The sequence below is a fragment of the Aulonocara stuartgranti genome (genome assembly GCF_965226115.1).
Source record: "Aulonocara stuartgranti genome assembly, chromosome: 8".
Taxonomy (NCBI): Eukaryota; Metazoa; Chordata; class Actinopteri; order Cichliformes; family Cichlidae; genus Aulonocara; species Aulonocara stuartgranti.
Genome location: NC_138959.1, coordinates 23,493,123 through 23,509,937, shown reverse-complemented (window position 1 = coordinate 23,509,937; position 16,815 = coordinate 23,493,123). Strand labels below are relative to the sequence as shown.

General features: G+C 41.4%; 1 protein-coding gene across 4 annotated transcripts in view; it reads left to right on the top strand.

The window, feature by feature from the left end:
- The window catches only part of cacna1g (calcium channel, voltage-dependent, T type, alpha 1G subunit), a 214,964-nt gene that overhangs the window by 79,241 nt on the left and 118,908 nt on the right, over positions 1 to 16,815 (top strand). For all 4 annotated transcript variants that reach the window (XM_082543656.1, XM_082543655.1, XM_082543657.1 and 1 more), the window contains exons 5-8: positions 136 to 430; positions 951 to 1,043; positions 1,500 to 2,367; positions 3,820 to 4,220. In XM_082543656.1, the coding sequence (XP_082399782.1) occupies positions 136 to 430; positions 951 to 1,043; positions 1,500 to 2,367; positions 3,820 to 4,220 (1,657 nt within the window). The remainder of the gene's footprint in view (positions 1 to 135; positions 431 to 950; positions 1,044 to 1,499; positions 2,368 to 3,819; positions 4,221 to 16,815) is intronic.

Sequence of the window (16,815 nt, the reverse complement as noted above, 5' to 3'; positions counted from 1 at the left end):
GGGTTTTGTTGGGGTCTGTCTGATGTTGCGGGGTCTTTTGGCCAACTCACTGCCATTTTAATTTAGTCCTGATTTTTCTGTGAGTTAATGCAATCTGAAGTCCATACTAATATTTCCCCTTCTTCCTCATGCAAGCCCTCTGTCTTTGGAGCTGGGAAAGTACTACCACACTGAAAACGACGACGAGAACCCCTTCATCTGCTCTCAACCCCGAGACAACGGCATGAGGGACTGTAGCTCGATTCCCAAGCTGTATGAGGAGGGGGGCCTGGAGTGCACCCTGGATATTGACTCTTATAACAGCACTGACAACACCACCTGCGTCAACTGGAACCAGTATTATACCAACTGCTCTGCTGGTCTGATCAACCCCTTCAAGGGAGCCATCAACTTTGATAACATCTGCTATGCTTGGATCGCCATCTTTCAGGTAGGACAAATGGTCGGATTTGAAGATACCAAAATAGTTTTTCTGCAGTGGCAACATACAGTACGATTTGGCCCATGCACAATCCTGTAATCCAAAATGGAGATGAAGAGGGAGAAATGGAGCCTAATTACCCCTGGGCTAGTCTATCAGAGAAAGAGGGCTTAGAGGATTAGCAGGTCACCAACATCGCACAATCAGACTGCAGCTTATTTTTTCCACACCATTTCTTTGCTATCTTCACATCATCTGAATAACATTTTGTTAGAGTATTCAGTCATAGTTGTCTTGCTGGGGAACGGGTATTTTTAGAGAGCCAGACTGAAGATGTTCAGCCTGCATGGGGTAAAACAAACAACATAAATGTTGGAGGATTACTCTTATGCTGAGTCCTGGTTTTTATAGCACTGGGAAATATGTCCTCTTTCAATTTCTATTTTTAAATTCCATTCTTTATTTGGTTTCTTCTTTCAATTTTTTTTTTTATGTTTGTATGTACTTAACTCCTGGTGTTCATTTTTAGGTGATTACCCTGGAAGGCTGGGTGGACATCATGTACTTTGTGATGGATGCTCACTCCTTCTACAACTTCATCTACTTCATCCTGCTCATCATTGTAAGTATATCTGCACACGACTGAAGAAGAGGGTCAACTGGGGGTGTGAGCATCCACCGATCATGTGTGAATGTAGGCTGTACACAAGATGGACATAAGTACTGTGATATGACCCAATGGTTTAAGCCTCAATATTAAAATTTTTGCAGCTGCTAGCATATTTGGACAAGAGGGTGGGGTGCTAAGATATTAGCTAATGGTTACCAAGCTTGGTAATCTCTATCCACAAACTGTACAAGTGTAGACAGATGCTAAGTAACATAGTATGTAACATAACTGAAAAAGCCCCAACAGCATAACATTAAGTAGAGGTCCAGCTGAATTATTCAGATTAGCAGAGCTAATTGCTAATGCTAACAACTACCTGGGTCAACACATCTTTCAAACAACGTTCTCTCTGTAGTCTTCATTCTTCAGACCTCAGTAACAATATCATCTCTCTTTCTTTCCCCTTAGATTGGCTCGTTCTTCATGATCAACCTGTGCCTGGTGGTCATTGCCACTCAGTTCTCAGAGACCAAGCAGAGGGAGAGCCAGCTGATGAAGGAACAACGAGTGCGCTTCATGTCCAACGCCAGCACTCTGGCATCCCTATCCGAGCCAGGCTCCTGCTATGACGAGCTCCTCAAGTACTTGGTTCACATCATCCGCAAGGGGGCCAAGCAAGTGGCCCATATCTGCAGGCTCTTGGCCCGTCGTGCTGGGCTCCACATTGCTGCCTCGCCCCCAGCCACAGATATCCAACGCAGCCACAGCCAGAGGAGAAGGAGAAAGACCTCCAGGCAGGGGTCTGTGTCAGTTCACCACATAATGCATCATCATCACCAGCACCACCACCACTACCATCTAGGGAATGGTAGTGTGAGGGGAGGAGGGAGCACCAGATGTTTGGACAGTAGGGAGGCAGAAGGTGGGGCTCATAACAACAACGGGGGAACTCTCATAGCAAACACTGGAAGTGGGCATCTTGCCGTGGCGCTACCCTCTTCAGTGACAGCAGCAACTTCTGATATGAACCTTGCGATTTTGTCCAGTCCTGCTGCTGATTCATCCTCAGTTTGCAGCATTTTCAACACCAACTCTGGATTTGCTCCAGGCTTCTTCTCCTTGGCTCCGGCTCCCAAGTCCAGGGCCATTAAGAGGAACTCTGTGCCCTTTGCTGCTCCAGGCCCTAAGAACTACCCCACCCTTCAAGCTCGGGCTCTCGCCGAGTCTAGAAGAGGGAGCATTGCAGCTAGCACCCTGACGAACATCAACCTTAATATTCCACCAATGCCCCAGGACAGAAGGCCATCGAGTCTGGTAGACCCGCTCAGTCCAACAGGTAGACACACAATGAGGCAGCAGATGCAGATACATTTTTGTGTGTTAGCTGAGCTGAATAGGAGAAAAAAATAGAATATCCACAGGTTTAGATTTACTTGAGTGAGCTACCCTGATATATGACTGGCTGACCAAGTACAAGTGATTAGATTTGATATGATTTAATTTTCCAATTAATTTACTCGTGGATAATCTTCTCACTCTTATTTTGACAGTTTAGTTACTGCTAACTGCTTAACCCAGGTGCTTCATGTGTTTTCCCTACAACCTGGCTCACTGGACAGGTTGCTATTGTGGCGGTCCGTGATGCCACTCAGCTGATATCCACAGAGAGTTGATATGATCCCAAGGTCTCACACGGTTGAACTAAACCATCATGTTTTGCAGCTGGTAAATGGTAGCCCTTCTGCTCTGCACCCTCTGAGTTCGGCATGGCTGCACACAAACCAGTTGTCGACGTGCAGGTTGTATTTAGAGAGGCCATCCTGTTTGCAGTGGTCCTCCAGACCAGAACAAAGTCTACAATTGCCAGCTGTAGGCCATGATAGTGAAGTTGGAGTATGTCTGGCTATGGATAAGATCCCTTTTGGGGTAGCAGCTGAACGATTTGGAGGACAACAGTAACCTGGCCGGGGAGCCAGCTGGCAGAGAAAACATGAAAGGCCAGGACTAGCAAGCAAGTGAACAAAATAAGAGTCAGGGAATGGTCCAGCAGTAAATCGATCACAGATGACATTGTTTTCTCAGACAGATAGAAAGAATTCAAAATATGCTAAAATTAATCATCACATACTGTAGTTGGGGTGCCATTCATATACCTGGAAAGCCTGCCCGAGAAGACTCTTTGTGTGGAAAACACTGCTATCTCATTTACTCAGCCCATGCTAATTTCCATATTGGTGTTGAAGGAAATGATGTAACACACCAGTGGTTGTGTTCCTTTAACTGCAATCATGTATTTGGCGCTGTGCAGTATTGATTTGTTCTGACTAAGCCTCGAGCTACAACACTGTCCAGAAAGAGATTTTTGCTCTTTTCATGACAAGCAGATAGAGTGCTAATTAGAGTCAATAAATGTTAATGCCTCATGTCCAGCCAACTTTTTTGCCTCTTGGTCAACTTTTAAAAAATGTCTTAGGCCAAACAAAAGTCAGTTAAGGTCTCTTCGGGTTGTACAGGTGGTGGAAAAAGGCTGGCTAGTGGCCAGAGAATCTGTAGAGACGAGGCATTAGTCATACAACAGACACACTGCCCATCACCGTCAAACACACTTTTCCTGATACACACGCAACTGTCTAAAAATGCTCCCATTCACAACCGATCTCTTTCATTGGATCTGACAATTTGTCCAAACCACTTAATTTAAGTAATTTATCAAAATCATGCTGATTCCACCGCAGTACCCTTCTCTCTGCCTCAGCTTCTCCATCTGACCTTTTTTACTCCATTGCAGCCCAGCTCTCCTGCCAGCTGTCAGCCCGTGACCTCAGCACCACCAGCAGCGCCATGGACACGGCCGCTTTGACACTAGACCCTGAGAGCTGCCCCTACTGCGCCAAGGCCCTGGCCAACGAATCGGAGGGCGGGACCGAGGGCAACGAGACACCTGGAGACTCAGACAGTGATGGGGTATACGAGTTCACTCAGGACCTCCACCACAGGGACAGAAGAGACAGCCGGCAGCCCAAAAAGAAGCACCAGAGACTGGGGAAAACGGCCGCCAAGGTTGTTCACTTCTGGAGGTTGGTGTGCGACACTTTCCGGAAGATCGTGGACAGCAAGTACTTTGGCCGAGGGATTATGATTGCGATTCTGATCAATACTCTGAGCATGGGAATCGAGTACCATGAGCAGGTTAGTTAATGTGTTTTTCTCTTCAACAAAAGGATGTGCAGTTGCTGTGCTGTGATATTCAAATGCCTTGAAAAATTTCTCTGTGGAAATGTGAAGTATCCTGATGCATATAGTCACGCAGATAGAGAACGATTGTAGGAGAGTATTAGTTTGACTTGTACATCCTCTGTGTGTGCGTGTGTCATTCTGTGCGATTTTGCAAGCAACACCGCTCCCACAGGCCCAACTGGAATTCCTGATGTCTCTCTCTGGTCTCATTTGTTTACATGAGCATAATTACAGCCATGTGAGAGAGAAAACGGAAAGAGACAGAGTGAGAGAGGGAGGAAAGTAAAGGGGTGATTTAACGGGTAGGGAAGGCCCAGCAACATCTGACGTCAGATGTTCTCACTCTTTCCCTCTCAATCTGCTGTTTGGTTGTTTTTATCCCTGCGCTGCTGTCTCTTTGACCCAATTCACACCTGATATTCACATGCAACACGCGCTAGCGATAGCTAGTCTGGATTACGAATAATGGATGCTAATGTAAGGTGTAAATACATCCAACATGCTCGGAAGACCACATCTGGATATGGTCTGACATTCAGTATGATCAGATGTTGCCCAGGTGTGAATCCAGTCTGTTTTAAGTTTCTGTGAGGAAAAACAAAGGATATCTGCTGAACGCAATGAGTGGTCACACTGAGCTTAGTCATTCTTTAAGCTTATTCTTAAGCTGTCTGTTAATTAAGTTACAGTCAATCTTTTCATTGTCAAATATGCAGCACATAAAGTGCTTTGTCACAGCTCCAACCAACTGTGTGTATTTATATTAATGCAGTTGTACTGCAGACTTTTATTGGCATTGATACTGTTGTGTCTATTAGTAATGATGTAACTGATCCTCTTTTTCTGTGTCAGTATAACATTTGATCTTTTGCAGATGATTTCTCTGAGTGGAGTCTATTGATTTCTGTTGAGGTTACAGAGTTTAAAAGAGGTATCAGGAAAATGCTCATACTGGTTCTTTGTACTGGCCCAGTGCATCCTGAAAGTATTCACAGAGCCTCACTTGTTCCACATTTTGTCATGCTGCAGTCTTATTCCAAAATGGATTCAGCTCATTTTTCACCTCAAATTTCCCATAATGACAAAGCAAAAAATTATATTAAAAATATATAACATGTACTTAAAGTATTCACAGCCTTTGCTGTGACACTCAAAAGTGAGCTCAGGTGCATCCTGTTTCCACTGATCATCTGTCAGATGTTTCTACAACTTGATTGGCGTCCACCTATGGTAAAGTCAGTTGATTGGTTATGATTTGGTAAAGCACACACCTGTCTATATAAGATCCCATTGTTGACCAAGCCATGAAGTCCAAGGAATTGTCCGTTAGACCTCTGAGACAGGATAGTAACGAGGCACGGATCTGGGAAAGGGTACAGAAAAATTTCTGCACCATTGGCAGTCCAAATGAGCGCAGTGGCCTCCATCATCAGTTAAATGGAAGAAGTTTGGAACCACCAGGAGTCTTCCAGGAGCTGACCACCCAGCCAATCTAAGCAATTGAAGTAGAAGGGCCTTAGTCAGGGAGGTGACCAAGAACCCAATGGTCACTCTCACAGAGCTCCAGTGTTGCTCCGTGGAGAGAAAAGAACCTTACAGTGTGACAACCATTTCTGCACTACTCTACCTGCGTGGTTAAATCCCTTGAGTTAGCTGCCCTTTTTCTACTTAAATGAGTTATTGTTAAGTGGCTTAACAAACAAAATAGCATTTCACTAGCTGGGCCCACGTCCTCATTTTAGGTTTGACAGTGTTTTAGTAGGTAAAGGTGAATGCTTGGACATGAATTGAGCTGCGGTTTGGAGAAGGCTTCGAAGGGGACTGGCGACGGCTCCTGGGCCTGGCAGATCCCCATGTACTAAATAGGAGTGAAGAAGTTAAAGAATTGAGAACAAGGAGGGAGGGAGGGTGGGGCACGTAAACGAGAATGAACAGTTTGCAGAACTGGGGGGAACCTATATAGATGACAACCGGAAGGAGCGCGTTTGGAGGCGTGGTCCCGCTCCTGAAATTCCAATACATAATACATAATCTCCAATTAAAGCAAAATATAAAGACATGAGAGGTTGCTCAAGACTTCTATCATCTATGTTTTGATATTTTTTGCCTTACCAAAGCTTTACTAATAAACACATTTTATCCGCCTAATATTAAAGTTCATTAAAAAAGAAATTTAATTAAAATACAAAAACACAAAGTGTTGCATACACTGAGTACAGCTTTATTATTTTCATAGACACACACACACACACAAACTGTACTCTTTATATATGAGAGAAAAAAACACCTTCTGTACAAACTGGTTTCTGATCATTTGCATGACTAAATATTATGCCAGTAATTTGCATTGCTTTCACTACAGTTTCTCTAGTGTTGAGAATTTAAACTCCTGCTATAATTAGAAGTAATTTCCAGGGTCAACAACTGTGTCATGTTTATTTTCCAAGCAAATTCCCTCAAAATTAAAGATTGGTAGCTTCATGAATCTCATTAAACATCTGTTTCCATTCTTCTTCAGTTATTTTTGTTGCCAACTCCATACAGGCACTGAATACATTTCAAAAGGTATTTGGCAAAGCAAAATGCTAGTCCTGGATATTAGTTGCATTAGCGTTCATGATTTACAATTCAATTTCTACTAAAATGGGAAAAAAAGTTGTCTTGTGGTGTCTTATTTCCTCCTCTGATGTTCTCATGAGTATTTTTTTTATAGAGGACATAAAGAAGTTTGCCAAGTGCAGCTTTCAGGTTTGGGGTATGTATTGTGTTTGAGGCTATTGTGTTGGGTTATGTTTTTGGCACGTGCGGTTTTGGTGTAAAGTTATATAACACTAGGGACACAAGTACTGTGTGTGTGGGTGTGTAGTAGGAGATTGAAGCCTAGCCAGGTTTTAGGGGGTTACTTTCGGTCACTGACCCAGTGCCTATAAACATATCCAGATGTCAGAGACACACACACACACGCAGGAAGTTTTATAGCTTTCTAGTTTCTACTTTCCCTTCATCGTTTTTTTTCCTCCTGACTTTTCCTCTCGTGCTCTTGCTCATAGCTTTTTTTTTCTAATTCTGGTTGTACTGCTTCCTCTTTTCTTCCTCCTCTGTAGACCTATTAGCCTCCATCAACCTCTTTTTGCTTTTTCACTTTTTGCTCGCTTTTGTTCACCTCCACCTCTTTTATTTCCTTTCTTCTCTGTTCTGCGTCAGCCTCTCCCCTGCCTTTTTTTGTCCTCTTCAACCTTTTCACTTCTTTCTCAAGTGCTCTTTTCTAGTTTGGGTAACATGGATCCCTCCAGTCTCCAGACAGGCAGCTGAAGACTTTAGTGAGACGCTTCATTGATTGTAAGCCCATCGACATCCAATAGCCACAAAGATCACTAAGCCTCCTTTTCCTCTGTAACTCTGTCCATATGGAGGAGAGGCTGCCTTTCAATTTCCATACATCCTCCAGCCAAGTTTCTTCCTGGAGTTTTGAGTGTGTACCTCATGCTGCCATTTTTCCTGTTAAAACTAGTTTGACGGGCAGAAAGTCTCCTGAATTTTCACCTACTGCACTTAGTACTGCGTAAGTTCATATTTTGTCTATTACATTTTGGAGGAAGATGAAGCATTTTCATGAGGTTGAACAAATCAATCTGTAGTGCAAAAGTTAAAAGACAATATTTCTGATTATTTAATTTCTCGTCATGTGGAGGCAGTTAAACAAAATCATAAATATCCTCATCAAATGTTGCTGGTTTGTCTAAACTGCAATAAACACCTTCAGATTATATCCTGTAACAACTCTGGAGTCAGCATGATGTGCAATTTATTAGAAAGTAAAAAAATAAAGTGTTTTAAGTTAATTTAAAACATATCCACACTGAAATGTTTCATTTCATTTAGAAACATCCTGTCTCGGAGTGATGCTGAAACATTAGTTTATGCATTTATTACCTTTAGGCTGGACTTTTGGATTTCATTATTACCGGGTTGTCCCAGAAACTATTTCTCTACTTTTAAGGTTAGCCTTCAAATTTTGTTTTTGATAAAGCTTATAGGTAGGGCTGGATGAGGTGACCTTAAATCTTCCCTCTGTAGGTTAGATGTCCAATGATGCAATGAGTGTTTGTTCTTCACCCGCCTCTTTTCACACTCGATGTGCTTACACACGACTCTGCATTTAATCATTAGTTATTATTAATCTCTGGCTCTCTTTCACAGCATGTATTTTGTCCAGTCTTCCTCTCCTCACTCCTAACCGGTCACGGCAGTTGGCTGCTCCTCCCTGAGCCTGGTTCTGCCGAAGGTTTTTTCTGTTAAAAGGGAGTTTTTCCTTCACACTGTTACCAAGTGCTTGCTCTTAAGGGGGTGATCTGATTGTTGGGTTTTTTTCTCTGTATTATTGTAGGGCATTTATCTTACAAGATAACATGCTTTGTGTCTAACAGAGTTATGGATTGTCTTGCATTATCCTTGAAGCTCATGAGCTTTAGTGGCAGTTGGGAAGCTGAACTATTGAAATGGGATGCAGTTGTCTCACTGAGCTGTCATGAGCTGTATATTCATAATTGGGATGTCAGCATCTTTGGATGATCAAATAGAGCTTGGGCATTATTAGCTATACCAGTTGGATTAGCTCATGCATGGGAAACTTTAGAGAAAACAGAACTACAGACGATAAACCGTGTACCAGGAAGGATCTTTCTCATGGAGGTTTATGGGGCTGTACTCCTCAGACAGATGAAGTCGATGCAAGTGCCCTAATCTTGTTGTTGTTTTAGTGGCCAGCATGGCTGACCACTGGTTTAAAAAAAGATTTAGGAACGCTTATAGGAAAACGTTGACCATTGTTTAACCAATCAGTAAGCAGTCCTCAGTCTCACACTCAGATCCACCCATTAAATTGCTTGTTGTGTTTCACTTCAAAAGAAGCTTTCGAGATGGTGACTCCAAAAAGGCCTTTCACCATCAGCAGGTGAAGTCATAGTGGCTGCCTCCATCTTTAATGCAGTTCATGTTTAAGAAACAGTCAAGTGATGCCATTAGAGGAACTGCACTTTTTGACATTTATATATTGGCTTCTTTTTCAACCACAGTGGCTGCTTCACCTTGTTATTTTTCTCTTCACAAACAAAAATAAATAAGTAAAATTACTGAAACGCTGACTCAGCCACTAACACATCATCATTGCTTCTCAGTAATATTTCTTTTTACATCCTGTTGACATTCAAACACATTTGTTCTTTTATGTTGTTGTTGTGGTTTGCTGTCTGTATATTTATTATTATACTTTTTTTTTTCAAAATGAGGATAATTCTGCCGTGTGTGTGTGTATTACGTATTTCTCAATCATGTGTAAGTCATTGTGGATTAGCCATGTGATTGATTGGTGACCTGTCCAGGGTGTATTCTGCTTCCCACCCTATGACAGCTGCAGTAGGTTTCAATTCCCCCAGTGACCCCAAGTTGGATAAGTGGATAAGGATGGATAATTGTGGTTGGTTTGCATTCTTCACCTTGTTTGCAGAAAAACTCAGCAGGAGGGGCGAAAACCACAATGTCCTCAAAGCTTTCCAAGATCTAGATTTTTATATGAATCATTTCAAGTGTTTGTTTCCAAGTCTGACCGAAAGTAAACAGAGAAATTTGGAGATTTGATAAATATTGGTGTCCTGGAGACGGCGTTTCACCTTCTCAAAGTCTGGGAAACAAATGGGAAAGCAAAAATTGAGCAAAAATCTAGGATGAATGCTCCACTCTCCATATGGTAAGAATAAGCTTTTCCAATGAGGAAATAGCTGTTTTATTAGCTGGATATTTAATTAGCTACAACCGCTTCCGCACGGACGTGTTCTAAACATGAAAGTATCTACTGAAATTGGCTGATGAACAGAAATCCCAAGAGCAGAGATTAAAATAGCCTTTCCCGGTGGGAATTTCTGTATTTACTTTTGGTTAGATTAAATAACAAATGTGTTCAATAATATATGGGTTGTGGCTCAGACAAAGTGGATGCATCATACACTGCACAAAGAAACGAAAGGAACAATGAGAAATATCCCTTGTTAATCTAGGCTAAGGTTAGCGTCACGGCTGCTAGCGAGGCAATACCTGCATCCTGCAGTTCCTCTAGGAAAGCTGGACAGGGCCATAGAAGGTCCTTAACCCACCAACAGGACCAGTACCTGCTCCTTTGTGCTCAGAGGAATAGGTTGCGCGCTGCCTGGTACCGTGTAGCCCGATGGGCATTTGCCAGAGAACACCAGAAATGGCAGGAGCATCACTGGTGACCTGTTTTTCACATGTTAGAGAAGGTTCTGGTCTTGAGAATACATGGAAATTGTTATGCTGTCTGTTACATTGTCCAGCATGACCAGTTTGTTGGTGGTTTCAGTGATGGTCTGGGGAAGCATATCCATGGAGGGACACACAGACCTCTACAGGCTAGGCAACCCTGAGTGCCATTAACCTATTGGCAAGACCCACTGCACCAGACCCTACACTAGTGCGGTGAGTCCTGGGTTCCTCCTGGTCTATGACAATGCTCCACCTTGTGTGGTGAGAGTATGCAGACTGTTCCTAGAGGACAAAGGAACTGATCAATTGAAATCATTGACTTTCCCCCACGTTTGCCTGAAATACATTCAATAGAACAACCCTGGGACATTATGCTTTGGTCCATCCGATGCTTCCAGGTTGCACCTCAGACCGTCCAGGAGCTCAGGGATTTCATTTTTAATCCAATCATGTGGCATTCTTTTGTTCCTTAAACCATGCCCAGACTATATCACTATATATATTTCTCCTTGAGATCTGATGTTTTTTTGGCTGATGCTTTTTGACAATGTAGATGTCATAATTATGGATATAGCATGTAATCCAAACAAATCATAGAACTGCCATAGTATCATCTGCTGTTTGCAAGTCAAAGTTTGTGTTTGAGGGGAAAAGAAAGAAAGAAAAACTACACCTTTAAGAAAGTGCTTCACCTGCGTTGAGTGTGACAGCTTATCGATCACGTTGACCCGTTTTCTGGTACCCCCTTCTGTTCTGTAAATAGATGAGACACACAGACACATAATATATAGCTGATATTATGTGTCTAATTCGTCTCCAAATGAGGTTATAGAGTTCTGGCTGAGAATTTATGAAGATGAAACAACCACACTGATGAATAATTGATGAAGAGGCAAACATGCGAAACACGACTACAACACACGTGCAAAGTGAATTCAACTCGAAGCGCAACCTGTTTCAAAGAGCCCGTCAGGGTGTCTGCTGGAAATAAATGCACTGCACGTGCTCATCAATCACAAAGTATGCAAAGTATGAGCAGATAGAAGAGAATATGCTTTCACTTTGCAGCTGTGTTTGTTTGTATTTGCGGATTTCACTTTAAGATCCAGACTAACTGTAATTTCCATTTTTCTCACTAGTTTATTATCCATAATTCTATACGCAGGACAAATACCACAGCAGGGCATCAATATGGGTATGCTTTAATTTTGAAAAGACATATTTTGTGGAAAGGTATTGAAACCAATGCAACATATTAAAACTTCTGTTGTTTCATATCCTTAATCTTCTGTGTTTTTCAGTTGATTTCTTTGGCAATGTTACAAAAATATATACACCTAACTTGTGTGAGGCAAAAGTTCAGACCCTAAACACACTTTTTTCTTACTCATGGCTCTGATGTCAGTAAAAGCGGATATTGCTGTCAGGCAGACAGAGACTGTGAGCACAGAAGCTCTTTAACTGAGTGTCACACTTTGTTTTCAGTATGAGATTTACTTCCTTTACTAAACACAATGTAACACATTACATAATGGCCGGGCTGCAGTTAATTTGAAATGCTTTCAAACGAAAACTGTGTAGCTGTCTCACATCCCACCTTTTATATCTGCTCACCAGAGCCACTGCCGCTAACTTTGAAATGTCTCAGCCACATATTCTGTTGCTAGTTGCAAAGACATTGTTGTGCTCTATTGGTTTTGGATTTTTTTTTTCACGCCAATGTCCCAATAGTACAATTGAAGAAAAATCCTTAGAGTAAGCATGTTGCACAGTTAATGTGGTTTTTCAAGCTAAATTTAGCTGGATTGTTGGCGCTCTTATAAACACCAAAAGTGGGGCATGTAGCTAATTTTGCCCAAGTCTTTCCTTTTTCTAAATCTTACAAGAATATATCTAGACTAAGACAAGAGGGTTAATGGTCATAGATTCAATATAATGGACGGATGTAACAACTGTAACCCATAAGCTAAAGCTAGCTAGACTGGTTAGCAACCAGCGTTCATAAACATATAGCCTGTCTAAAAGTGCCTGACTAATAAAATACTTGAATTTTACTCAAAAGGTAAACTTCTTGGATGGGCTGTACCTCAAAGCAAGCATGTGTTTTTGACAGATAAATCCATTTAAGTGCTAGAAAAGCTGCTAACAGCTAATATAACAGAGTTATACGCTAAAGCTAATATAACAGAGTTAGCAATTATTGGCTAATATGCTAGCACACCTGTCAGTCAAGGAAGCCAAAGCAGCCACGTCCATAACTTTAAATCTAAATAGTTTCAAAAAAGTTTTTAAAGAAATTCATTTGCTCCTCTATGCTTGCTATGGAGGGGGAAATTAGCCATTAAAGTTACACTCTGTAAAGTGCTGATATGTCATTGTTTTTTAAAGATTTTTTTTGTTGCTTAATTAGTTCAGCTAGTTGGCAGATTGAAACAACTGCCTGAAACATGTCTTGCATTTACAGCATAATTCTTTTCAAATTATATTAAGGCTCACTTTGTTTTTCATCTCTCTATAGAATATTTACCCATTATAGTGATTAAATAGCAGATGTAATACTTTTGGCCATGAGCCATGAGCTTTAAATACTGCTCTGCAAATAATTACTCTTTAGCTCAAGACATATAAAAGGATCTGACACACTGAATGAGTCCAAATGAACACACACACACATTCACATATATGTACAGTATGTGCAGATGTGACTTAACCCCTGAAATGTAAACCACAGGTCCAATTGATTCATATGCGCGTCCTTCAAAATACAGACCTACTGTTACTCTGCAGCCCCCTGTGCAGAGCTACAGCCTCAGCCTTGCTGTCCGTGACACATAACAGAACCCCTCTGTCTGTTTCCTATCTCTTAAATGCACACTCAGAAAAACGTACACAAACACTTGAACCAGCGCACACATGCTCTGTGTGCAGAGGGGCAGCAGAAGTGCCCGCGAGCAGTGTATGTAAATGTGTATGCGACACAGAGACGGAGATATAAAAAGATAATGAAATAGAGTGTTGGATATGGATAAGGGGAGTGTTAGGACTCAGAGGTGATGGGATAGAGGGGGTGATGTGTGGAGGGCAGGTTGGACGCGTAAAGAGAGGGTGTCTGTTTTAGCTCCCTGTGCTGTTTAAGACTGTTACCATTTATGGTGGAGCTGATGGAATAGTTGTGTGCATGCCAACTATGTGACACAGCCCATAGTCTGTTTACTTGGGAAGGTCAACCTCTTTCTCACTTTACATCTATACGGCCACAGAGACAGCCTGTCACTCTTTCCTCTGCATCCTTTTTCTTCAGCTCCCTCATCGGCCTCTGCGCTCCCTCAACGAAGAGGCGCTGATACCAAAATAGTTTGAGTAGAAGTTTAAGAGGCATGGCAAAACAGAGGTGTCAAGGGAAAAGGTTTAAATGCATGGTTCCTGTGTTTTTTAAAATTGGTGCTGGTGTTATAGTGAAAGCTTTTTAGCACCGCCATGAATATTGATTTGGCTATGCAGCTTTTACATGAGCACAAAGTGATCTGAAGTCCCTTTTGGGTCACTTGCTTCATGTTTCCCATAAGCAGCAGTTTGACTTTATTGACCTTAAAAGCTACTCACTTGAAGAGGAAAAGTATATTGGTGCTCTGTGATCTTTTCAGCGCTAAGAAACAGCGAAACATGTCAGCGATTGTGCATCGTGCACGTGTTTGAGCTTGTGTTCTTCCTTCATGAGTGTTGGAAAAGAAGCAAAATACACAACCCTAATGCAGCCCTCGCATTTCCCTTTTTGGACCATGTATACTTGGGGGTATTATAGGAGGAGCAGTGAAAATAGAAGCTCATATATGTCATATATTAAAGTTTTGAGGGTAAGCTTCTTTTTAAAATCAGTGACATTGATGTTGTGTTTAATGGATTTCAACATCAGAGTTATGCGGTTAATTTTAGGAAAACATCCTGCTTTTAGTTCCAGACTACCTGTTTTTGGGAAATCCCCAATAGTCATGTTTTGTTGATTTTAGTAACTGATTACAGTGATAGTTAAAAAAATCTCTTCACATTTGCTGGACGTGATGCAGAATTGTATGGGCACGTGACTATTTTAAGACAGCTCTCTCTTTTTTTTATAAAAACAGCCTGATATTTAATCCAGGAATAAAACAGAATCAGGTTCATTAAAGTAAGGTCATGTCATTAACCAAATTTTAAAATCCCTCTCTGTACTGCCGGTGATGGAATTAATAAACAGTGTGTTTATGTGCGATGAACACCTCTTTACATATTGCCCCATTGTACTGGGCAGACATGCGCATTTTTTTTCTGCCCCTGCCAAACCAAGAAAAGACCCTCTTGCTGTATTTCTCGCTCAAACCAGAGACAATATTTATTCAGCTTTTATCCTGCCCTGGCAGAGGAATGTAGAGTTGGCATGTGAAGACACTGGCCACCCTCCAAGACAGGCATAGGAAATGTGTTTTTCTAATTTGTACGACGGTAAGACGGAGAAGGCAAAACAACAGTCCTTAATCCTGGCTTATAAAACGAGGGCTTTTCCAGCCCTGAAGGCTATGAAATCAAAAAGAGAGAATCAATGGAGTGATCAAATGATGGCTTCGGTTATTTCCTGGTTCAGTGAGATGTCAAATAACATGCTGCCTGTATTTAGAAAGTTCTTCTTTCAAGCTCTTCTGCTGGATCTGCCAATTCATCCCTATCTTATTGTTGCTTTAAGCACTGGTCTCAGCCTTTATTTTGCCTTGAAGAACAGATGTTTATGCAGGAAAGATTTAACATTTCATTAAAAGAGGAAAAAATGAACACACAGATGGATGATTCTTGAAAACAAAAAACAAAGAAAAAAAACTAAGTAATCTTTGACAAAACCTGTGGAAAGCAAATATTGTGGTCATGCCAAAAAGCAAGATATGACAGATCCTGTGAAAAACTGAGCTCACTTTTTGATTTAGTTGCTTGTGGAACCACATTTAGCAGCAAAACACTGATGTAATCGTTTCATCCTTGTCTCTACTCACTTTGCTGTATAGAAATTTTCAGCCACTATTCTTTAGAACATTGTTTTAGTTCACTGAGGTTTGCAGACATTCATTTATGCGCAGCTCTCCTAAGGTTACAGCTCACCATTGTATTCGGGTTAAAGGTTGCACACCAGCTGAGCCATTGCAATGACTTGATTATTTTCTTTTCTTGTAGATTTGTATAACCCATTTTGGGCCATGCTTCAGCTTCTGAACAGATGGCCTTACATTTGACTTTAAAACACTTTGGTATACACAGGAGTGAACAATCTACTCAATGACTGGAAGATGCCCAGTTCTTGAGGCTGCAAAACAAGCACCAGCATACTTGACAGTTGGTATTGTATGTAATATCAGTACAAACACAATTGGTGTTTTTCCTAATATTACATACAAGGTCTTGAGTATTGTTGCCCCATCTTATGCCCCTCTTCTATGGAACCAGAAGATTTGGGAGACAGACACCATTTCTACTTTCAGATTAGGTCATACTTTCTTTTTTCATAAAGCTTATAGTTAGGCCTGGATCAGGTAATCAGGTGACCACTTAGTTAGGTTAGCTGAGTATTAATTCTTCACTTACCTCTTTTTACTCTCATGTGTTTATACAACACTGCATTTAATCGGTAGTTATTATTAATCTCTTCTCATCCACGGGTGTCTTTTATCTAGTCCTTCTCCCTTCACGGCCAACTGGTTTTATGCTTTTGGCAGTTGGCCACCCTGCACTGAGCCTTGTTCTGCCAGAGGTTTCTTCCTGTTAAAAGGGACTTCTTCCTTCCCACTGTCGCCAGCTGCTTGTTCATACACTGTCATCTGATAGTTGCTATTTTCTTTCTTCATTCCTTCTTCTTTATTGCAGGGTCTTCAGCTCGCAATATAAAACACATTGAGCTGACTGTTATTTTGAATTGGCACTACAGAAAAGAAATTGAAGTGAAGTGAATTGTATTGAATATGCTGTGTTTATTTTGGCCAAATGTGGTGCTGTGCTTTATGATTAACCATCTCTACTTTGGTCTCATCTGTCCAAAGGACATTGTTCCAGATGTCTTGTGGTTTGCTCAGATGCAGTTTTGCAAATGTAAGCTTTGCCGCCGTGTTGTTTTTAGAGACAAACAAACAAGCCGGCCTTTTTCTAATTGTACTGTCATTAAGTTGAACATTTAACATGCTAACTGAGACTTGTGAAGTCCCCCCACCCCCCCAAAAAAACCAAAAACAGAAACTGCATCTCAGAGTGTTACACG